We start from the raw sequence: 25000 nt of genomic DNA on the forward strand, positions 1-25000 counted from the left end.
GCGTTTGTGCTCTGCATCCATTTCTTCACAGAGCTGCTCAAATAAGCGAGAGTTGAGTGCGTGTGCTTTAATGTTGTTGATCATTTTAACTACATCAGTTAATACCCCATTCAACTCGGGCGACAGTTTTCGGCTAGCCAGCATTTCCCTATGAATGATACAGTGTGTGGGCTCGCAGTCAGGGGCAACCTCTCTAACCCTTGCAGTGAAACCGGACAGCCGTCTGGTCATGGCTGCAGCCCCATCAGTGCATAGGCTACGCCAATACAAAAAGACCAGTCTAATTTTCCAGACACATAACCATCCAAAGCCCGGAACAGTTCTGCAGCTGTGGTGTTCGTTGGAAGTGACAGCACACACAACAAATCCTCCTGAACATCCTCCTCAAATATGTACCGGACAAGGGGTTTGTCTTTCAGTGTAGGATGCTTGGACTCTAGATGTCAAATTAGCTTTGATGGTTTCATTGCTTCGTTTGACAACTTATCGCCACATACCACACATAAAGGACTTGGTGCATGCGAGTCACCGGTCTCTGCGAAACCATATTTTAAATATGACTCGTCATATTTCCTATTGAATGACCCCTTCTTTTTCTTTGAGGTATCTGGCTCACTACCATCATCAGTGGGTCTTTTTTCCCCCACTACCCCTTCCAAAGAAATGCTCTAAAGATTGTTGTTTTTTGTTGCTCATTCTAGCAGTTTAGCTAATTTCGTGTGACACTACCGTTCGCGAAGAACTGATCAAGTGAAGTGAGCTGACGCAGCGCTGAAGGGAATATATAGTGTTGAAGGCGGGACAGACAGACGTAAGAAAATAGACCTTGCGAAATGCAAACATGCGTGCAATCAAACAACTGCATATAGGCCTATGCCATGTAAAAACGTGACATTATTGTGAATTAAATATTTTATTTGGTTTGCAATTTTTTTTTTTTTTTTTAAACTCATGTCAGGCTACGGCCCGGTTAGGAATGTCCCGCGGCCCGGTGGTTGGGGACCGCTGGCATAGACAGTATTATATGAACTCACAAAGCTTACGCTGCTAATGCTAGTTGAGTATGAAGTCACAAAGCTAACGCTGCTAACGCTAGTTGAGTAGGCTGCCAGGTTGCTTAGACACTATTATATGAAGTCACAAAGCTAATGCTGCTAACGCTAGTTGAGTAGGCTGCCAGGCTGCAATGAAGAGGAATGATAGGCCAGTGTTTCCCAAACTTTTTTTTCTGGGGACCCACTTTTTTAAAAATGACAGACAATCGCGACCCATTTCACTTCAAATCTACCCTGCAACCACCAATATTGTTTTAGGCCACAGGTTCTCCAACTTTTCTATGCCTTACCCAACCATACATTGCTATAGGATCTAGATAGATAGATCCTACGGTTGTGTTGCATTTTGAGCACCATCAGCGTGAAAAGTTGGAAATGACTACTGAAAAGATACGTTTTAATGCGCATCCGAGAGTTTGGGGAAATTCTTGCATGTTGCGCAGTCGTCATTCGTCAGCATATACACTGTTCCTGTATTTCTAAAAAAAAAAATTTGTAGGTTACGTTGCAGACAAATGGGTCCAACACTGTGGACGTCAATTCCGATGTAAACAGCAAATAACTCAAGTCGTTATGTTGTATTGTTGTATTATATTATATTCTATAGTCATTATATCAGAACAAGAGGCTTTTGCGCAAAATAGCCGGAATATGCGCCTTTACTTTGGAGTTAGTGAGGTAGAAAACGAGAGGAATAGTGTGTAAAATGTCCATTTAAATTGTAGCCTAATATAATGCACTGTTGTGCATTTTAAATCAGAAATAAGAATGTGAGGAGTTGCTATTAACTTTAAAGAATATAATGCACTGTTGCATCTACAATCGAAACTATCTACATTGTAACGTGACTCATTTCAGTTACGCCAGCTTATTTTTTGTATGTGGGAAGGAGACTCAGTTTCACTCTGAACTTTTAAATGAAAAATGAATGTATTGAAATGTTCAAGTTCACAACAGTATTTAAGACCGTGGCGTATTACCAACGTCAGGCCTAGCTGTAGGTAAGCCGCCCTCAAGGCGCATATGAACAAAGGAATCGCCCCCAAATAATAAAAAAAAACTCCATTCAAACCAAACTGAAAATGTTCAATACGCAGTTGTTCGTTAAACCACTTTCGTACAATAGCATACATATAATAGTCAGTTTCAACAACCCTCTATTGAGCTCAGGAATATTAACTAAATGCAGGCTACCAGTTTTCCGACAACGTCGGTCACATCGCCGACAACACAAAGTGAATCGTGCTCCTAGAGCATACGATCTCTAATCAAAAGAAAGAAAATGAAAGAAAGAAAATGTATGAAACGAAATCAAAAGTTAGAGTAGGTCAAATATCAACTGAAGGAGTCAGGGGTGAAAGAAGGGGTGAGACGTTTTGTTGTGTGGGCGCCGCCACGGAAAAGTAGGCTATAGTTTGTTGTAACGAGGAATTTAAATGGGATTGGGGCAGCGGTAGGTTTCATTATCATTTATCATTATAAGTAGGCAGGCATAGCTGACCGCTACAACATGCAAATTTAATGGCCTTATGTCCGGTCTATGGATGTCTGCTTTAGTTGACAGCACGGTCACTAGATTTTAATCAGTAAAGTTGAGGAGCTGGTATCTGTTAATGTTCGTGCAAATAGGCGGATTCATGTCGTTTGCAACTGCGAGGTACATGGCAGGCGCCCCACAGAACGGTTTCATTTTGAGAGGTAGATATCCATGCTCTGGCTCCCCCTCTGCGATGCGTTCGTCCCCGAGTTCCAAGCGCCAGTTTCATGAGCTTTTATGACAAAACCGTGACTGTGGTAGTTAACAAACTAAACTACATCCTAATAGAAAACTGTTAGCTTTCCTGGTATCAAATGCCAGATGGTATCAGTTAGGCCTATAACACAACATAAATTGTGCTGGCGACCCAAATAAAATCTCCTACCCGTGGGTCACGACCCAGACATTGGGTAACACTGTGATAGACTGTATCAATGAATCACTCACTGTATATGAATGAAGGCATGAGGCAAAATAATAATCATTCATCAGTAATGAGAGCTAATGTGTGTGTGCGTGTGTATGTGCGTGCGTTTGTGTGTGTGTGTGTGCTGTGTGTGTGTGTGTGTGTGTGTCTGCATGTGTGTGTGTGTGTGTGCTGTGTGTGTGTGTCTGCATGTGTGTGTGTGTGTGTATGGATATGTGTGCATATGTGTGTGTGTGTGTCCAGTAAGCGTCATGTAGCGGCGGTGCTGTTTTTCCGAGGCCTGACTCACGGACGGGAACGCCAGCTCATCCTGCAGCGTGTGGCCGAGCTCAAGCAGGAGGGACGGAACGCTGGGAACGCCGGGAACACTGAGGCTCATCAGCGCTCCCTCTTCAGCCACATTCCAGCTGCAGCCACCACAGACTGCCTGGCACACACACCCCTCTCCTGCTTCACCAGCCTCCTTCCTCACACCTAGACACACACACACACACACACACACACACACACACACACACACACACACCCCTCTCCTGCTTCACCAGCCTCCTGCCTCACACCTAGACACACACACACACACACACACACACACACCCCTCTCCTGCTTTACCAGCCTCCTGCCTCACACCTAGACACACACACACACACACACACACACACACACACCCCTCTCCTGCTTCACCAGCCTCCTGCCTCACACCTAGACACACACACACACACACACACACACACACACACCCCTCTCCTGCTTTACCAGCCTCCTTCCTCACACCTAGACACACACCTAGACACACACACACACACACACACACCCCTCTCCTGCTTCACCAGCCTCCTTCCTCACACCTAGACACACACACACACACACACACACAAACCAGTGGCTTTGGTCTCCAAACGGCCCACTCAAAATTCTGATGAGAATTCATAATTGATATCTGCAGAGTAAACCATGATGCCACTGTGTAGTATGTTTATGATGTCACTGTATAGTATATGTTTATGATGTCACTGTGTGGTATATGTTTATGATGTCACTGTGTAGTATATGTTTATGATGTCACTGTGTGGTATATGTTTATGATGTCACTGTGTAGTATATGTTTATGATGTCACTGTATGGTATATGTTTATGATGTCACTGTGTAGTATATGTTTATGATGTCATTGTGTGGTTTATGATGCCACTGTGTAGTATATGTTTATGATGTCACTGTGTGGTATATGTTTATGATGTCACTGTGTGGTATATGTTTATGATGTCACTGTGTAGTATATGTTTATGATGTCATTGTGTGGTTTATGATGCCACTGTGTAGTATATGTTTATGATGTCACTGTGTGGTATATGTTTATGATGTCACTGTGTGGTATATGTTTATGATGTCACTGTGTGGTATATGTTTATGATGTCACTGTATGGTATATGTTTATGATGTCACTGTGTAGTATATGTTTATGATGTCATTGTGTGGTTTATGATGCCACTGTGTAGTATATGTTTATGATGTCACTGTGTGGTATATGTTTATGATGTCACTGTGTAGTATATGTTTATGATGTCATTGTGTGGTATATGTTTATGATGTTTGTAGCCTATGATGTCTGTAGTTCTAATATACATTTATAATGTCTGTGTGTGAGAGTGTGTGTGTAGTATTTATACGTTTGTGGTGTTTGAAGGAGTATTTTTGCCAAATGCACCACAACTCATCTTCTCATGCATGACCAGCGTATGACCAGGCAACGCAGCTTTCATCTCTCAATAAAGTTTTTAACTCAATTCAATAAAGAGAATATTCCGTTTCCTACTGTGACTGGGAAAGGCTGGCAAGCAAGCCACAGACAGATCAGGGGATTCACTTCCCTGTTAGGTAGGCCTAGGCCTATAGGTCAGCAACACGCCCTGGAGAGATGTATGTTGATATCAAACCATGGAACGAAGGCAAGTTTACCCGACTGCTGTTCTCACTGTTCATTCTCGTGACGTTTCTTCCATTTTTCATGCCCTGAATGGTAATTCGGTTTCATAGGGCCTACTGTACTAACTTGTCTGCATAGGGCCTACTGTACTAACTTGTCTGTATAGGGCCTACTGTACTAACTTGTCTGTCACTATAGCTTGACTCAAGGGGAGATGGGGGCGGGGCCTTCATTAACTTGCGGCAGCTTAGTGTGCGTAGGGAGAACCGGCCCTGACTGAACGTATGCAAATAGCCTAATGTATTAACTTCGATTCGCTGTGCTGCATGGACAATATATGCATATTGTAAATTAGGCCTATATGAAGTATTACAATGATTGTTTAAAATAGTCTACGTTTGAATAGATATTGAAATAATGAGAGAATCAGGGGAGCCAGTTCATAGCCTATGTCTTTGGTAAGTAGCCTACTACAGACACAGGTGAAGAACAGTCAGCCAGTAGGCTACTAGCACAACCAGACCCTTACAAAAAAACTGCATTACTTCAAGTATCAAACTGCAGATTTCTGAGTATGAAAACCGCAGTTTTGGAGAAAATATTTGCAGTTCTTATGCAGGGAATGCAGTATTTTAGACGCAAAAAACTGCATTGTGCATAGTACTGTACTTTACTACAGAAATGCAGTATTTTGGAAAATACTATACTGTGGTATAACTGAACTGTACTCTGAAAAAACTGCAGTTATTTTTTGCAAGGGGATATGTACAGCAAGCATAAAAACCAACAAACAGCCCAGACACTGAAACTGGACATTTATCGCTGGTGATAGACATCCAATATGGGGTGGGATGATTGTATTGGGAGCACTGAGGTGTCAGATGATACTGTAAAAAAATGGTTACATTTTGGCGCTCAGAGTTCAGGTAGAAGGGCCCCTTAGCAGGATTTTGCTCATGGAGGTCTGAAGCGGCACTGCACAGAGGGCAGGCAGGCCTAAGTGATGATTACCAAATATGGGATGAAAGGACCATGCTAGAAAGTACAGGGTTAAAGGGACACCAGGCAAGCCTGATGCTTTTTCTCTACGAAACTCCCCCTCGCTCGGTCTGAAGCTCTTTTCCTTTTCTTTGCATCTTCCATCGAGTTTTAGCTGCTTCTTCGCCTGCTCTGCCATTATACACACGTTTGCAACAATCGCTAGCGTTTCGTTATGCCTCTGTGCTGTGGATGCAGGATGTAAACTGAAACTGCTTCGGTCGGCGGGTACGATACACTGAACTTGCAAGCGGGATATTCTTCCTACAAGCAGTAGGGGCGGGCAAGAGAGTCTTCATTCGCCCTTTAATGAGTCATTTAACCATATACCGACTTACGAAGATGAGTAATTAACACAAAAACGTTGCCTGGTGACAAGAGCTGCATGCTAAATAATTGTCATCTAAAAAAACATGGGCTATTTTAAAGGTCATTTCAAAGATCTTGCCTGAGCAGAACATAAATACCACTAGTGGGCATTAAAATAATAATAATAAGTTAAGGTGATTGAGTGCTGTATTTCAGTGTTTTACTTCTTTGTGTATATACATATATATATTAATAAAGACCCTGTTATTCTCAGTCGTTCATATGACCCATGAGGTTTTTTTTTTTTTTTGGGGGGGGGGTGCCCTTTTTTCAGGTCAGAGCAACTGCCCCTCAAAATTCCTGTGCACGTCACTGGTCCGCACCCCACTCAGAAATGCAATGTCCCTGTGTAGGCGTTATTATGATCGCCGCGCAGCGAAGCAGCGGTCATATACAGTAGGTTTAGTCAGATTTTTTTTTTTTTTCTTTTTCGCATGTCCAAATGTCCGTCAAGGATTCCCGGGACACTGAAAGACTGGGGTACACGAAACTTGGTGAGCATGTAACCCCACATGGATAGCATGGAACCATCGTTTTTCGTTTTTGATCTGTAGCCCCCCCCCCCCCCCCCCCCCCCCCGCTGGACTGGACCCCCCGAAAGGAGTTTTCTGTGAATATCTCGAGAACCGTAGGGTTTAGGAGGACCATTTTTTTTTTGTATGTTGATCTCAAGGGGGCATGTCAACCCATTCCATAACCCTTCATTTCATGTATAGCGCCACCTAGTTAAACACAAAAAAGTAAAAATGAGGTGTTGTAATCGCAGGTATCTGTGATCTAACATAGTCAAAACTGCACAAAATTGGAAGTGTAGGATCATTATGACACCCTCTTAATGCACACCAAGTTTCGTGGAATTCCGTTCATGGGGGGCCACACAATAAATTAATTTATGTTACTATACACCAACTGGCCTGTAGGTGGCCAGAGACAGTTTTCTGTGAATATCTTGAGAACCGTAGGGCCTAGGAGGTCCACCTTTTTTATGTATATTGGTCTTAAGGGGGCATGTCAACCCATCCCATTAGCACTTATTATTATTCCACCTAGTTAAAAATTAAAAAGCAAAACATTAGGTGTTTTCATCACAATATCTCTGGCTGACATGGTCAAAACTGCACGAAATTGAAAGTGTAGGATCATTATGACACCTTCCGAATGTATGCCAAGTTTTCTGAACTTTCGTTCATGGGGGGCCTTACAATAAAATTATTTATGTGTACATTTAGTGACCGTACACCAACAAGGATTCCTGGGACACTGAAAGACCGGGGTACACGAAACTTGGTGGGCATGTAACCCCACATGGATAGCATGGAACCATCGTTTTTCGTTTTGATCTGTAGCCCCCCCCCCGCTGGACTGGACCCCCCGAAAGGAGGGTAGGGCAGACACAGTTTTCTGTGAATATCTTGAGAACCGTAGGGCCTAGGATGACCAATTTTTTCTGTATGTTTGCCGCCAGGGGTCATGTTAACCCATTCCATGTGCACACATGTGCATAAACAGATACACACGCACACACATACATTCACAGTAATCATACGTATGACACATACTTACACAGTAGACATATGTATGCATGCATGCACATGCACAAACACACATACGCAGACAAACACAAGCACGCACACACACACACATAAACATAAACGTGTGCACGCACACATGCACACAATTCAAGAATTTCTCAGAATTATGAACAGGCAAGATGGGGGTGGGGTTGTATAAAATGAATTTTACATGTGAAATCTATGAACTAATCATGTTTTGGTACTTGTTGTCTAGCAGATACCAGTGGGAATTGAGTGTGGATAATGCAATTTAGTGAGACAGTTAGAATCATATAGGCCTTTCAGCGTGATTTATTTTTGTGGAAAAAATGTGCTGGACTGGGCGGCGGTCATATTTTGTACCGCTCTGCGGTACATCTAGTTATAATTGATTTTTAATAATTGAATTATATTTGAATATTTAATGCTCAAATTTTGCCTAGTATTAATATTTACGATGCATCTCTATTCACTGTATAAACTGGCTTTGCCAATGCCACTATATAAACGCGTGGTTGACTTGTTATATTGAACAAAAGCTCAGTCTACCAACGATATCTGTGCAACTTGAGTGGTTTCAATTTCTTTTGCGCAGACGCGCACACACACTGAATGAACGCCCATCCCACTACCACTTTATTGAATGCCTCTATGTTTGATGACAGAATTAAGTATTTCCTGAAAGTTTGCTTTCTTTTCTTCTATTGGCCCGCGATTCCATGAACCATTATGCCCATCAGAGAAGTGACAAAAGCACCGGACATAGCCTAGAGGAGGGAGGCAAAAACCTACTTCCTGCTTTAGCTGCGCGGTTCCTCGTCCTCGGACTGTTTACCTACCTAGCTTGTCAGGGTGTAGCGTTATCAGATGTGCACTCAGGCTGCTCGCTGCTTCATATTCTGCAGATTACTACATCGTTAGTAATTGTTATTTTTTCGTTTTCTGATGGAAATCCAAAAACGTTCCACATCGCTGAAATGGTCAGGAGTGGTGATCTCCGTGGGTGCATCGCTTCTGCCATATTTAGATTCTGCATTAGACGTGACAAAAGCATTTTGTTTTCACATATTCGCTAAAGTTAGCCAACACATAAAAAACCTCCCCACATTCGAATAGTAATTTCCAAATTCGAATAGTATTGATTTTTTAAATATTCTATTTATAATCGACTTTAGAAATTCGTTCCAACAGCCCTAATACACACATGCACACACATACATACATACATACATACATACATACATATAGTACATACATACTTACACATGTACGTGTGTGTGCGTGTGTGTTTCTTATTCCACTGTTTCAACCTGCCCAGAGACTGCAGATGGAAATCAGCCTTTAGCTAAATCTGGTACAAAGCATCTCTTCTCTTTACGTGATTAGGGCATTTTGTACATGGTCCCTGAGAGAAATAAATAAATAAACTAAATATAGCTGCAAGCAGCAATGAGGGGGCCAAGCAGGCAGATCAGTAGGCCAGATTTGCCATGTAACTCAATGCCGTTGCATCAGACATATAGCATTAAGCAGTCACAGCAAGTTCAATGCCAAACAACCCAAGATTGGCTGAGTTACAAGTTCAAATTTCACATCAAAACATAGCTGATTTTGTGGGGCTGAACCAGGGCTGAGTGTCGCCACCCCTCCCCCAGCCAGCCCACCGCCGCAATCGCCCCTGCCCGTCCCACCCCGCCCCACCCTTGCACGCACGCGTTAGAATGAACTCGATAGAACTTGCTGTAATCAGTTTCACATCAACAATAAAAGATCGACTGAGATATGATCACACTTGCTGTGATTTAAACATAGAGGTCAAAGATTGACGTCATAGGGTGTGTTGAACTCGGCTTGACCCAAGGATTCCAATGATACCTCATTTTGACATTCTGGTCAACTGGTCAAAAGTTACGTCTGTGAACAGATGTCCAACTTTGGCCTGTTGGTGGCGCTAGAGCGCTTGAGGTGCCGCCATTAAACATGGTGAAATTAATTATTTGACTGTCCCCAATCAGTGTGCAAAATTGTATAACTTTTTACCAGACGGTTCTATGGGCTGCCATTGACTTCCATTGCAGAATAATGCACATCAGCAACTACAGGCCAAAATGCATTTTTGCCAATTACAGAGCCCCCTAGAGGTCAAAGGTCACCAAATTTCTTGAGTGTCCTCCTGATGGGGTCTGAGGAACATGTACTAAGGTTTTGGTTTTGATACATGAAAGCGTTGCTGAGATATGATCTCAATTCCTGTTTGGCGGCTTCGTCGCAAATTTCGATTGGCTGTTACAGGCGAATGCTTCTGTCAATTGTTCCAGAAAGCAATGCACTGATAAGGAATGGTCTGAAGATGGTCTCTGCCATTTTTGGTGAAGATCCGCTGAAATTTGTGACCTGCGAAAACATGTTTGTGTTTTTGATTAAATCCAATATGGCAGCCGAATCAATTACATTGATGTCACAAGTTGTCCTCTGTCTACCTAAGGGCCTTCCACAGTATTACCAGACACTACTAGTGCATTTTAATTCTAAGCACAACAGCAGCTACAGGCCAAAAGGCATGTGTCTTAATTGCAGCGCCTCCTAGAGGTCAAAGGTTACCAAATTTTTTGAGTGTCCTCCTGATGGGGTCAGTAGTCAATATACACCGTTTGGTTATGATACATGAAAGGGTTGCTGAGATATGAGTTCACTTCCTGTTTGGCGGCTTCGTCCCATCATTTATCTATCTATCTATCTATCTATCTATTTCTCTGTCATATTCTCATCCCCTGCTTCAGATCCTCTTCTCGCCCCCATAAGTCTGTCCCAACCACCGCCGCATTTAGTTTCATCTTAACTTAATAAAAAGTTAAAATTATCATCAACAATGACAAGCCAGCTGGAACCTGCCACACCTTTTCTCTCCCTCTCGCTCAGACGCGTTCTCAATTACAGTTTTTCTCAGCTGTATCGCTGTGTGGGGCGGAAGCTGAACTGAATACAACAGGAAAGCCCCCCTCCACCCTCAGCTACATAACATCCTGGACTTTGGACCCACAATGGCTGCCTTGCACTACTCCACTTGCACTACTCCACTTGTACACTTGCACACTTTGCAACTTGTTGTTGTTGTCCTGTTGTCCTGAAAACACTTCTGAACACACTTCTGCTGCTCCTACATAACTTGCACCACTATGCCACTTGCATACTTAGGTCAAACAGAACTACCTCAGCCATTTATTGGCCTGACTTTTGCACTATATTGACTGTCTATGCACAATTGCACAATTTCAACCCAAATTTTGCTGCTCTTTCTTCATTGTATGTGCCTTCTTATTTACTTTTTATATTGTTTACTTGAATGTTATGTTGGTCTGTGGACTTAATTGGTAAAATATCCCACCGTGGGATAGTGGGAAACGTAATTCGATCTCAAAGTCTTGACATGTGAAGAAATTGACAATAAAGCAGACTTTAACTTTGACTTTGCTTTGGTGCTTTTCTCACATCACTATTAACATTTGCACAGCAGTTAGTGCATTTCTCAAAACAATTAGTGCAAACTGCAAAACCTAGTGGATAACCTGCAAAAGCATGTCACTTGCTCAAAATGGATAGTCCATTCCTCAAAAGCAAGTATTTATGTCAATGAAACTGCCAGTGTCATCAAAATGAGAAGTCTTGACACCATTGTTTAAGAACAAGATGGCTTTGTCATGTTTTCATTATGACAGTTTATGCTCAGTGTTTTCATGCAAAAAAAGGTCAGAACTCGGGGACACTACCTGAACATGCTCAAGACAGCACTATACAGTACTTGTACAGCCATTTAAAAACTACAGTAAAGTTACACATTGCTGTAGTTAGGGGAGTAAGTGAGTACAAGACACTGAATATGTACGTTTCACAGTTTTACTGTATATGCTCTTTGCAATTCTACAGCATTGTGACAGAATTTGATAACTAGTTCACCAATTTTGTATGTATTAATGTTTCAAGCAATGTATTAATGTTTCAAGCAATTCGCGCTGGTTTCACTGCAAACTGAGCGCAGCCAATGGGCGTATTAAACGTCATCACGTAGCATTACGGCACAGTGGTCATGGGAAATGTAGGAAGTACTGTCAGGGGGATATATGACCGAGAACAGAGCCTTATGTATCATGCATGTAATGCCTCATGCATCACCGGCCAAACTAGCTAGTAAGTTTTTATTAACACCCGCCAAAATTAATTTTAACCCGCATTTGGCGGGTTGGCGGATGTTAATTTAGAACCCTGGTTGTAATGTAGTAGTAACTGTACGATGGTAAACGCACATACACACACTCACACCACGCGCACATACACACACCACGCGCATACACACACACACACACCATGCACATACACACACACCATGCGCATACACACACACACACACACACACCACGCACATACACACACACACCACGCACATACACACACCACGCACATACACGCACACACACACACCACACGCATACACACACACACCACGCACATACACACACCACGAGCATACACACACACATCACGCGCATACACACCACGCGAATACACACACAAACACACCACGTGCACACACACACATACAAACACACACCTCCTCAAACAACACAGGCCCTGGGGCCCGTTGCACAAAAGCAGAATTAAGACATCCGGGATAAGTTACTGAGCTGTGCTCAATGAATCCAAAACAAGAGGGTACAGGCTTAACTGGTTGCACAACGAGCAAGCCAGGATGAGCAGACACGGATTCATCAAGCCAGGTGAAACCTATCCTGGATAAGTGTGCGCTCACGGCTCCCACAAATAGACCCCACCACCGATCACAGATTCACTGATTCACCATGGCAACTAGAGCGGCTTCATTGCTTCTTCTACGGTGTGAAGTAGGTAGCGATAGCCTTCTCACAACAGCAACAAACAGCAACACCTCTGTTAAGGAGAATATTGCAACTAGTTCCGCAACCACCACACGCAAAATGGTTAGGCACTCCCGTGACGTCACATTGTCGCATGACAGGTCGGTATGTAAAAGTTAATTAATGATCACAAACATTTAAATAATGACCGTGGGTCTAGGTATATGTGATGACAATGTTTAGTGGGCAGTGGAATAACTATTGGTTTCCGTTTGTGATGACTGACTGAGATAAGGGATGAGATTAAATAGATCCTGGAACTTAGCCTGGTCTGGAGCAGGCTAGCTCCACAGAATAAATCGCCATGGTGATTTATACCATAACATATCCTGCTGCCCCCTATCCCGCTTTTGTGCAACTGGATCACGGATAAATTGAGCCAGGATAACCAAGATATCCCGGCTTAATCCCTTATCCTAGTTTTGTGCAATAGGCCCCTGGTCTCTCTCTCACACACACACCACGTGCATACACACACACACACACACCATGCACATACACACACACCACGCACACACACACACACCACGCGGATACACACACACACACACCATGTGCATACACAATCACACAAATACACAAACACACACCACGCACATACAAACAACAAACACACACACACCACTCCCATACACAAACACACACACACACCATGCACACACTCTGATGTCTGCATTGATAACGGCTGTGGTTAAAAAATCCAGAAAATCTGGTTCTGTAAGCGACTGATCCACACACACACACACACACACACATAAGTGTGCCGTGACTGAAGCGCACCGACTTGTTAGACAGTCACCTCCTTTGTGTGCGTGTGCGTGTGCATACCTGTGTGTTTACATCTGGGGGCAGATACCAGAGCCACACACACACACCTGAAGGTGAGACAGCCACAACAGATCTGTGTGAGGGTGTGTGTGTGTGTGATCCTGAGCACCTGGCTACTACTCCTTCAGACAAGGCAGGAAAAGAACGAGGGATTGATGTCTCTGAGGAAGAAGAAGACAAGAATAGAGGGAGGCGAGGAGAAGAAGGAGAAGAAGAGAATAGAGGGAGGAGAGGAGAAGAAGGAGAAGAAGAGACGCTCGTTGGGCTCGTTTCTCAGCCTCAGGAGGAAGTGGTCAGAGGACGGACAGGACAGCTTCCTACTGAGGACGCTCAGCAGCCGGACAAGCCATGGTCAGCTCCTAATGTGTGTGCGTGTCTGCCTGCGCACGCGCATGTGTACATGCTGGGGGTTGTGTGTGTGTGTGTCTGCCTGCGCACGTGCATGTGTACATGCTGGGGGTTGTGTGTGTGCGTGTCTGCCTGCACACGCGCACGTGTACATGCTGGGGGTTGTGTGTGTGTGTGTGTGTGTGTGTACATGCTGGGGGTTGTGTGTGTGTGTGTACATGCTGGGGGTTGTGTGTGTGCGTGCTGTATGTGTGCCGTGTGTCTGTAACATGTATATGTGTGTGTGTGTGTGTACTGTACTGAATGTATGTTGTGTGTGTGTGTGTTTGTTTTATGTATGCGGGGGAATTTAAGTGTCATGTTAGCCAGAGGTTAATATAATATATGTGCTGTGTTCATGTGTGTGTGTGTCAACTAGCTGTTTACTTTCACTTGCAGTGCTTGAGGAGAGTGTGTGCATGTCTGTTTATGTATTACATGTGTGTGTGTGTGTGTGTGTGTGTGTGTGTGTGTTAGCCAGAGGTTAATATCAGGCTTGTTGTGTCCAGCCATGGGATATTAGCCAGTTAGAGATTATTGATTGGAGACCAACATTAATAAAGTCAGTTAGAGATTATTGATTGGAGACCAACATGAATAAAGCCAGTTAGAGATTATTGATTGGACTCTAAAAGTCTCTAAAAGTGACTGAGACCAACACTGTTTCATTCTCCTGGAAGTTCCCTCTCACTTACTCACAGGCATAATTGTCATGTACATGCAAGCCATTTCTGTCCACTAGTTAACTAGTGAGCCATTTCTGTGTGAACTAGTTAACTAGTGACAGCCAAAATGCTCACTAGTTAACTAGTAAGGCCCACATTTTCTCTAGCTAACTAGTTCAAATGTTTCATATCTTACTAGTTAACTAGTAATGCTCAGCATGTTCACTAGTTAACTAGTGGACACTGAAATGTGCACTAGTTAACTAGTTTAAAGACTTCTATATTTTACTAGTCAACTAGTAAGGTACAAAAATGTTTACTAGCTGACTACAGAATGTCAAATTCCCACTTCTATGTAATTTGGCCAGCCGCTTGGGCATTTATTCTGATATCTTGATATCAGGCCAACATGCAAGCCATTTTGGTCAACTAGTTAACTAGTGAGCCATGTTTGTGCGCACTAGTTAACTAGTGACAGCATAAATGCCCACTAGTTAACTAGTGAACACATATTAGCTTCACTAGTTAACTAGTGAGAGCCAGAAATGTCCACTAGTTAACTAGTAAAGGCCAAAATGCATACCAGTCAGCTAGTTGAAGGCTTTTCGGTCTCACTACACTCTAAAAAATGCTGGGTTATTTTCTCAACCCAAACGCTGAGTTGAAACTGTTGGGTCATTGTGTGGGGTTGTTTTTACTCATGTTGGGTTATTTTCTGTAACCCAGCTTGTTGGGTTGATAGTTTAGGACAGCGCCCCTCCTCTCCCCCACCTGACGTGAGCACACTACTCAGCACCAGGGTAACTTTAACACAGCTGCATAGTTATTTGAGAGTTCGGGGGAAATCGTTATTCTTTCAACCGTCCATGCAGTCCAGCAGCTTTCAACATGCAGTGGAAATCAGGCGATTTTGGAAGGTATGTATCTGCTTTTAACTTTTTTATTATTATTATTCAGACGGATTTTAAAAGTAGCCTACACCCAGTTCGTGATATGAATGGATATTCTAATTTCGTTCAGCCTAAGCAGGTTAAGAATTGTGACATTCAAGCCAGCTAACGTTAGCTAACATTAATTTACAGTCTTACAATTACTGCTCATGTTAATGTTAAATCTACACAAAGACAGACTCTTTAAAACATAGTTCTGTGTTGACTGGGTATGATCTGCTGAACAGAAACAAAACAAACTTTTACAAAGAACTAAAATTAGCATACCAACAGCTGGCTAGGTTAACGTTAGCAGATGGTTGGTATGCTAGCTTCTAGCTCTAACAAATGCTTCGTGTTAGTGCAGCATGTGTGTCAGCTAATGTATACAGTCGAAGTAGTCTCTTTACGTACGGTAATCATCATGCCAAACAACATATTAATTCATTCAGGGTAGCTTCATATTATAGCCATGTAACTTACTGGGTGGTTTTTGGTGGTAACATTAACGTTACAGACAACTTGAATTTAACTAACTGAATGTGTTAACATGAGCTAGCTAACGGTAGAACTATCACTGCCACTAACGTTAATATTACTGAACGTATGTTTGTCAGTCTGCTGTTAAACAACTCCATGAGGTGGTCATGGTTTCCGAGTGTGTTGCGCTAATATTTTGTCTCCGAATTTTTAATGTTTGTCAACATCATTCACTGATCATGGTTTGTGAAAGTCTTGATCTAAAGTTCTGTCAATAGCAGTGATTAATTTACTCTTTTTCTTTCTTTGATTGACAGGGCTGACTCCCAAATGGACCGTGGAATCTAGCTGTCTTCATGGAAGTAACTTATCACATGCTGATGCTGCTTTTAGAGTAGGCTATTGTCGTGGAAAAACTATCCACTTTCCCGAACCTCCAATCCAACTAGCACTCTGATGTCAAAGACCCGAAGGAGAACACCAAGACGAAAGAAGCTGAAGACTGTTGATCCTTTATTCACCGTATTGCAGTGATAATACAATCCAAACAGCGTCAGGACTGGACCGTCAGGCAATAGAGTGATGAGTGGCAGCTGCTACCCCGATGAGATCTGATCTGAGTGTGTCTGAGCGCTTTCTTTTATGCTCTCAGGGGCCTGGGAGGCGTTCCTATCCTTAGGAACGTCACCAGGCCCTTTTTAGCCAATCAGAACGTTTTGGGACTTGAGATATTGGTGGAAAACCCTTCTCATCTAAACATTAAAAAATGTGTGTTACTAGGCAGAACACATGTGACCAGGTCCTATGTGTAATCTGTTGCCAGGCAGAGTATGTGTTTTGGTTCTATGTGTACTTTCACTTTTGGTTCTGCCTCCTTTTCTTGTAAACCCCCCCACTTCTTCTCAGCCCTGTTTGGTTTTACTTTCACTGCCATTCCTCCTCAGTTTCACTCTTAGTCTCTGACCGCTCAGTCTCATGACTTCCAGTAAATGTTGCATAACAGTTGCATAAACAATATCCTTATATAAGATGGAATGTTTTCTAATAAACCAGCATGCTTCTAATAAACCAGTATGCACACACACAAGTTATTATGTCTAGATAAAATCACCACACTATCCATTCAAAAATAAAGTAAACTGTCAAATAAATAATTATGTCGAACTGTTTTATTTCATTGCATGGCTATTTGTTGCCCATTTTCTCTCAATGCAACCCAAATACTTGGTTTAGAAAACCCGACAACTGGTTATTTTAACTAGCAGTTCTGTTGATATAACCCAGTGGTTTGGGTTGAATCTATACCCAATATACTGTGTGAATTTTACTCAACATTTATATAGTTATAACCCAGCACATTGGTTACCTTTACCCAGTCTATTGTGCCAATTTAACTAACGTTGTGTTGATATAACCCAGTGTTTTGGGTTAGAATCATACCCAATCTGCTGGGTTTAATAATGTACCCAGACCATTGGGTTAGGATAACTCAATGTGGTGTTGGTCCAATAGTTAACCAGCGGCTGGGTTATATTTGGGTCATTTTTAACCCAACATTTTTTAGAGTGTAGTTAACTAGTGACAGCTAAAATGTGCACATGTTTACTAGTGAAGGCAAAACTCCTCAGTAGTTAACTAGTTGCAATAGGTCAATGTCACTAGTTAACTAGTTGGAGTAGGTCAATGTCACTAGTTAACTAGTGAACCATAAATGGCTTACTAGCTAGCTAGGTGATGGCAGCAGGCTCACTAGTTAACTAGTTGATGCATCCTTTGTCCAAACTAGTTAACTAGTGAGGTCATAAATGTATACTAGTAAACTAGTTGAAGCCTAAATTCACACTAGTCAGCTAGTGGCGCAGAATTAAAAGTGATTAAAAGTGCAGCGAGTGTGCTTGGTATGATGATCAGCTCCTCTAATGCAGGGTAGGACTACGTTTTGACAAGCATACAAATTCACCTTGTTCTTGCCCCATCTGAAATGACTTCTCTACTTTTGCTGCCTCCATCCTTTCTGTATTTGTTGTGTAAAAAAACGTTGTATATGATGGCACTGAAGTCTTAAGTTAGTGAATTGGCTAACAGTGTTAGTTGGTAACCAAATAGACACATTGCGCTACACGCTGCATAGGCTACGTGCATTCTCTCTCCTGCTGATTTGCGTTCAGTACCCAAGTGCGTAATATTGCCAAGTGCGTAATATTGTATATAAGTTGAAAAATAAAATGTGTTTATTGTAGAAAATAAATAGCCTATCATACTGTCAGTTAATTGCCTACAGTGCAGTGAAGAGTTTGGAGAGTAAAGTTATAGGGCAACTTGAAGTTTTATGAAAATAATTTACGAACCAGAACATAAAGACCATGAAGCTTCTATTTATTGCAGCTGTTAAAACACCCGCTAGATGGTTTAAATACCCACCAACATTCGTTTTTGCAGTACAGATTATTTCTAAAAGTTATTTGTCTACTACTGGCTGATTTATCAAACGAGTGCTTTCTCGTTCGTCCTCCGCAAACTACAGGTGTTTCTGTAAAGAGCCATTGAATAAGCGATGCCAAGCAACACTTTTTGTGACATTCAGCAAATATCTCCTCATTTAATGTAAGTTCCTTCGGACAATAGGCCTACGTTCTACTCTACGTGCAGTTGTCCTCCATTTCAGTTGCATCAGTTTTCTAATTTTGAAGGTTCTAAAACATTATTATGCTTCACTGAATCCTTCTCGTTTTCTTTCATTTGTCCAGCTAACTTTTCCATTGACCCTAGCCATTTATGATGGATTACACACTCGACATTCTGAAATGTCCTGCACGATCAAGGCCAAATTAAGTTATCACGCAGCCACTCTGTCAGCAGCATGAGTGCTGACGGTGACGGTGCGTTTCTGATGTCAGATTATTATGTAGGCTAGCCCAGAGCCATATAAAGGTAGAGTTGCGACAACTCCATTGACGCTAATGTTTCATTTTTTTTCAACAATGGCGGCTAATGGAAGCCTCAAATAGTTCCCGAAAGTTAACAATTTATAATAGCAGCAGTGCAGTTACAGACTGTTTGTAGCCAACATTTCAGACTCAGATTTACATTATTGGCTCATCCGAATAATAATAATAATAACAGTAACAACAGTAATAGTAGTAAAGTAATAGTATTAATAACCTAATTATAATAATAAACTATTTATGTATCGACTATGACAGCTTTTCTGCTGCTCAGTTTTTATCAGTTCCTTATCAAATAAATTAAAAGAGGCTAAAGCCCAATAAATGTGCCACACATAATAACCTAATAAAAACCTAAGATAAACCTTGCCTATAGCATTTCAATTAGACAGCACTAGGCAACACCACAAACGAGCTGTCATTAAGTTTTTGCGTTTGTAGCCTACAACTTTTATGACGTGACGTGTCTTGGGCATTTAGCTTTACCATCATGTCAACATAGTTGTAACGTTATGCAATGCTCATCTAGGCTATGAATTTAAGTGGTTTAATTTTAAAAAGGGCAGCAAAAGTGGGATAAAGTGCAACTGCTTCCCCAAAACAATTCCTCCATAACTGTGGATTTAAGCGTTTGATATGTGGATAACTTTCAGTGGACTAAACACATAAAAGGTAAGATTTTGTTATCACAAAGCTAGCTGGTTCGTTAAATATGGCGAAGCATATTTACAGCCAACTTTGTAGGCCTATTTGCAGCAGTGAAACTGAGTTTGTTGTTAACATTGTTGGTAACGTAAACGTTTCTTCAGTTAGGAGCAGGACTGTTTTTTTTTTATTTTGCATTCATTTTCATTGGCAAAAGCTAGCCTATGCATGAGAGAACCTAGATTTGAGGGAGCTGCAGCTGGTCATATTAACAAAGCAGGGCACACTAGCCCAGTGATGAAGGATCGTGTAAAATCCCCATCCCCAGAAAGTTTCAAACCTTAACGAATTTTGAACACCCATTGTCGCAACTCTACCTTTATATGGCTCTGGGCTAGCCTACTAGACTGTTCTCACGTTGCAGCGCTTTACTTATATGAAGTAGCATTAATCAATATGAGGGGCAGAGGGGGATAAATGTTGTCCCCCCCGACGATAAAAATAATTTAGCAGAGGTAGGGATAGGAAAACCAGAGGTGGGGGGGGGGAATCCTAACCATCCCCACCTACAAATCGCACCCTGCTGGTCTCCCACATGATGTCCTGCTGCTTAACCACTTGAGCTAGTCTTGCCACATCAGCAATGCTATCATCAATGTTCATGTTACTGAAACGTTTTGTTGCTAGGCAACCATATACAAATGCCTCCAGTTTTAGCGCGATTTTCAGACTAATAACTGAAAAACTAAAGATTGTAGACATTAACTGAACGAAGATTACAGCAATACACCACAACTTTGTCACTAGACATGTTATCAAAACATATTTTAATGCTCAAACGATCTTAGTTTATAAAAGTTTGCTCTTAGAACAGCCTGGACGAAGTCAGCCATGTTTTCTAGGTTTCTGAGTCCTAAATGGACCAGTCAAAATCCTTGTTCCGCCTTCATTTGCATGCAAGTGCGACATTGAGCACTAGTTAACTAGTGGCCAATGTTACGTCCCACTAGTTAACTAGTTGCACAAAATGCCAGCCGTTTGTGTATTTATTCAAATTCCACTAGTTTACTAGTGTGAGGGGCATTTTTCTCCTGCTAGTTCATTATGGACAGTGTTTTGTCCTCACTAGCTAACATGTAAGGCTCAAAATGCCCTCTATAAGCTAGTGAAAGGCATTATAATTCAGATATGCTCACTAGTTAACTAGTGAGCATGTCCTGTTCCATTACTAGTGAACTAGTAAGGCCAAACATGTCAACTAGTTAACTAGTGAAGGCCAATTTGTCACTAGTTAACTAGTAAGAGTACCTTTTGCATTACTAGTGAACTAGATAGCTCCAAAAACAGCCACTAGTGTGTGTCTTGTGCGCACTAGTTAACTAGCGAGCTGCTTCACTGCCACACATGCAAACTAGTGAGACTTAAATTGTTCCACTAGTTAACGAGTGGACAAAAACGGTCAGCTTGTTTGTGTTTTTAGGTGTAACTAGTTAACTAGTGAACAAAATATGCATGCCACTAGTTAACTAGTAAGGCCCACAACACCCTCACTAGTAAACTAGTGGGTATTTTAGCCTTTAGATGTTAACAAGTGACCATTTTGACATCTCACTAGTTAACTAGTGGGGCTGAAATGGCCTTCACTAGTTAACTAGTGGGCATTTTGGGGCACACTAGTAAACTAGTGACACTTTTTGCACCTCACTAGTTAACTAGTCGAATGGAAATTGTCATCACTAGTGGGTGTTTTGGTGCACACTAGTAAACTAGTGACACTTTTTAGACCTTACTATTTAACTAGTGGGCATTTGTGTCTTCACTAGTTAACTAGTGAGCAGTTCTGCCTTTACTAGTTTACATGTAAGTGTCACACTGAAGCCACTAATTTACTAGCTAGAGTATCTTTGGCCAGCATGTTACTTGTGTGCCACATGCAAATGTTGTGGGTGGGATTTCGTGAAATTCTGCACTGTGATTGGTTGTCATGTTCTATTTGGACATAGGGAGCCAATAGAAAGCCTCAATTTCCAGAATTCTCCACCTCCTAATTTGAATTCTGCGCCACTAGTTGACTAGTGTGAATTTTGTCTTAAACTAGTTTACTAGTATACATTTATGACCTCACTAGTTAACTACTTTGGACAAATGATGCATCAACTAGTTAACTAGTGAGCCTACTGCCATCACCTAGCTAGCTAGTAAGCCATTTATGGTTCACTAGTTAACTAGTGACATTGACCTACTCCAACTAGTTAACTAGTGAGGTGTTTTGCCTTCACTAGTAAACATGTGCACATTTTTGGCTGTCACTAGTTAACTAGTGAGACCCAAAAGCCTTCAACTAGCTGACTGGTATGCATTTTGGCCTTTACTAGTTAACTAGTGAAGCTAAAATGTGTTCACTAGTTAACTAGTGAGCCTTTTGGCTCCCACTAGTTAACTAGTGTGCATATTTTGGCCCTCACTAGTTAACTAGTTCACACAAACATGGCTCACTAGTTAACTAGTTGACAAAAATGGCTTACATGTACATGACAATTATGCTTGATATCAAGATATCAGAATAAATGCTCTAATGGCTTGCCATACAAACAGGCCGCAAAAATGTTAAAGAGCAAACTGCCTGTCGCGGGAGCTGAAAAGGGCACATTGTGTTTTTCGTGTCATGCATATGAGAGGAGAGTTTAGCGTAAAGAGACGGAAGGGAATGCTTAAATAGCGCCTAATTATGTATTCCGTGGTATGTACAAAGACTGCTCATGAAAGCGCATGTCTATTCTGCGCCTAAATACTTCTGCCTTGTAAAAGCAGGTGTTAATCCAAATTGCAGTTCAATGCATCAATAAGAGAACAGAATCGTTATTTAGAACACCAGTTTTTTTAAGTATTACTATCAAAAGCAACCTTAACTTTCGTTGGCCTTTCGAATGTCTTACTTTCACTTTCACGTCATTCACTTAAACTTTCCTACTTGCTAGATTTGACCAATCTTCCATAGCCTACATGCACAAGTAGTTTGAGAAGAACTACTGATCTTCATTATCTCTCTGCTTGTTGACATCTTATCATGTATTTCAAGATTGCTAAACATTTGATTCTTTTGTAATGTTGTCATCAGTTAACTTTATTCAACGGCTCTGCCGTTCAGTTGTGGACGTTCGTAAATTGCATTTATGGGCGGAGAAAGGCAGAGAAAGCGCAGTTTACACTTTGGATTGAAAGTTTGATAAATACGACGGAAACTTGGGTCTGACAGCGTTCGCAATCTGCGGCGTGTCCATGGCGCTGATAGCGCTATGTTCGCAAATGTACGTACATCTGGCCCACTGTCTCTCTCACACACACACGCTGTCTCACACACACACACACACACACACACACACTTAACAGTAGCTCGACTGAAATGTAGCTCGATTTAACTGTAGCTCGACTGAAATATAGCTCGATTTAACTGTAGCTCGACTGAAATGTAGCTCGACTTAACTGTAGCTCGACTTAACTGTAGCTTAACTGTGCATGTGAGTGACTGAGAGAGAGACACTTGCTAAGAAAGAGACTTTGTTAGCACACACAAAAACAAATTTCGTTGTACATGTACAATGACAATAAAGATTCTATTCTACAACACACACACACACAAAGAGAGAGAAAGACTTGCTTAATGAGTGTAACACACTCACTCACTCACACACACACACACATACACGCACACAGAGACTTGTTAACACACACCCCCTGTCTCCGCTCTGTTTTCTCAGACCCAGTGCTGCCCCCTGTTGGTGAGCAGGCCCAGTTGTGCGCGGAGCTCGGTGGAACCGAAGGTTCCGAAGTGGAGTCTGACCCCGAGGAGCTGGGTGGCACCGTCATGGAGAAGTTGGAGCAGGTTCTGATGGACGGAGCCAGTGGATCCCCAGAGCAGAACCCTGGTAGCCTGCTGGAGGCCTGGAGGCAGAAGAACCCTGTTCCTGCCCCAGGTCAGGGCAGCAGGGCAGGCAGATACCCCCAGCCCTGGCTTGGTCAGTTCCAGCAGCGGGTGCAGCAGTCTGTGGAGCTGCACTTCCCCTCTCTGCCAGCAGAGGTCAGTGCTACGCAGCAGCCCCCCCAGCCCAGCGCCTACCTGAGGCAGGTGCAGGAAGTGGTGCAGGGGGAGCTGCTGCGATTGGCTCCTGTGCTCAAAGAGGCGGGGCTGCTTGGCACTGTGATTGACAGGTACCACACCCACACAGTCGGCCAGCTGGAACTGCTGCTGCAGAAGAACCTGAACGCAGACCAGACGTTCACAGTGCTGGAGTGGACACTACACACCTACCTGAGGTACACACACACACACACACACACACATGCATGCGCGCACACACACACACACATATGCGCGTGCGCACACACACACACACACACACAGAAACACATGCACACACACACACACACACACACACACACACACATATGCACGCACACACACACACATATACACACACACACACACATGCATGCACGCACACACACACACACAGACACACAACCACACCTACATACACAAACACACACACACACTAGAGTGTGGCTACACGACCCGAGCCCGACGGGTCCCGACGGGTTGGGTCGGGTTCGAACAAATATTTAGAAATTATAGTCGGGTTCGGTTCGGGTTCGGATATGCATTGGAAGCTTTACATTTAAAATTGCTTATTATGTTGGGTAACCAACAGGTCTGCTTTACATGCAAACGTTTGTTTTTTGAGAAAAAAGTAAAATGTAAAAAAAGACCTAACAGCTTTCTTCCTGTGTGCAAGATTTGTTTGTAGCCGTGACAACGCATGTGCATTTCAGGCAGCATTTCTTGGGTGACGTTAAAAAAAGTTGTTAGCCTATCAGGAGATTTTAAGATTATTTGCGTTGCATACTGTGGTAAAGGCATAGGCTTCCGCTAGGCTATAAGGTTGTCTCGTTCAACTGGATGAGGATTTCCTCGAGTTGCCCCAATTAACGTCGATGCTGCATATGGATCGTGACAGAGGCACTGTAGTTTCAAAGACTGTTGCAGTTCATTTCAAGACTTTTCATCAATGGTAAGACTAGAATTCTATTTCAATAGGCTATGCTTGCTTGGGCCTCTTGTGTTAATGTGCGCTGTGTGTGACCTGCGTGCGTGCACGTTCATCTGATTCTGGAGACAATTAGAATTCCATTTGTTGTTTGTTCCGTTTAATGGGCTAAAAAGACAGGCTATCCACAAACGTTTAATCACTAGCATGGGAATAACTGAGGCATCATCTGCATCAGGCTCGGGT

At 42.4% G+C, this 25000-nt stretch overlaps 2 protein-coding genes and 1 long non-coding RNA gene across 8 annotated transcripts in view; 2 read left to right on the forward strand and 1 right to left on the reverse strand.

The window, feature by feature from the left end:
• exoc3l4 (exocyst complex component 3-like 4) overlaps positions 1 to 4802 on the forward strand; it is a 46691-nt gene extending 41889 nt beyond the window's left edge. For all 3 annotated transcript variants that reach the window (XM_042085433.1, XM_042085437.1, XM_042085445.1), the window contains one exon: positions 3263 to 4802. In XM_042085433.1, the coding sequence (XP_041941367.1) occupies positions 3263 to 3497 (235 nt within the window). In that variant the 3' untranslated portion in view covers positions 3498 to 4802. The remainder of the gene's footprint in view (positions 1 to 3262) is intronic.
• Positions 1 to 7600, reverse strand: part of LOC121705155 — a 23073-nt gene extending 15473 nt beyond the window's left edge. Inside the window, exons 1-2 of the long non-coding RNA XR_006030720.1 lie at positions 7588 to 7600; positions 7260 to 7263 (exon numbers count right to left, since the gene is read on the reverse strand). This is a non-coding gene — a long non-coding RNA (uncharacterized LOC121705155). The remainder of the gene's footprint in view (positions 1 to 7259; positions 7264 to 7587) is intronic.
• LOC121705041 overlaps positions 1 to 25000 on the forward strand; it is a 52285-nt gene that overhangs the window by 2881 nt on the left and 24404 nt on the right. For 3 of the 4 annotated variants that reach the window (XM_042085746.1, XM_042085763.1, XM_042085753.1), the window contains exons 2-3: positions 13741 to 14009; positions 23468 to 24023. In XM_042085746.1, coding sequence (XP_041941680.1) covers positions 13814 to 14009; positions 23468 to 24023 — 752 coding nt within the window. In that variant the 5' untranslated portion in view covers positions 13741 to 13813. The remainder of the gene's footprint in view (positions 1 to 13740; positions 14010 to 23467; positions 24024 to 25000) is intronic. The other variant, XM_042085773.1, reaches the window with a different exon arrangement.

The sequence above is a fragment of the Alosa sapidissima genome, chromosome 1 (assembly GCF_018492685.1).
Source record: "Alosa sapidissima isolate fAloSap1 chromosome 1, fAloSap1.pri, whole genome shotgun sequence".
Classification (NCBI taxonomy): domain Eukaryota; kingdom Metazoa; phylum Chordata; class Actinopteri; order Clupeiformes; family Clupeidae; genus Alosa; species Alosa sapidissima.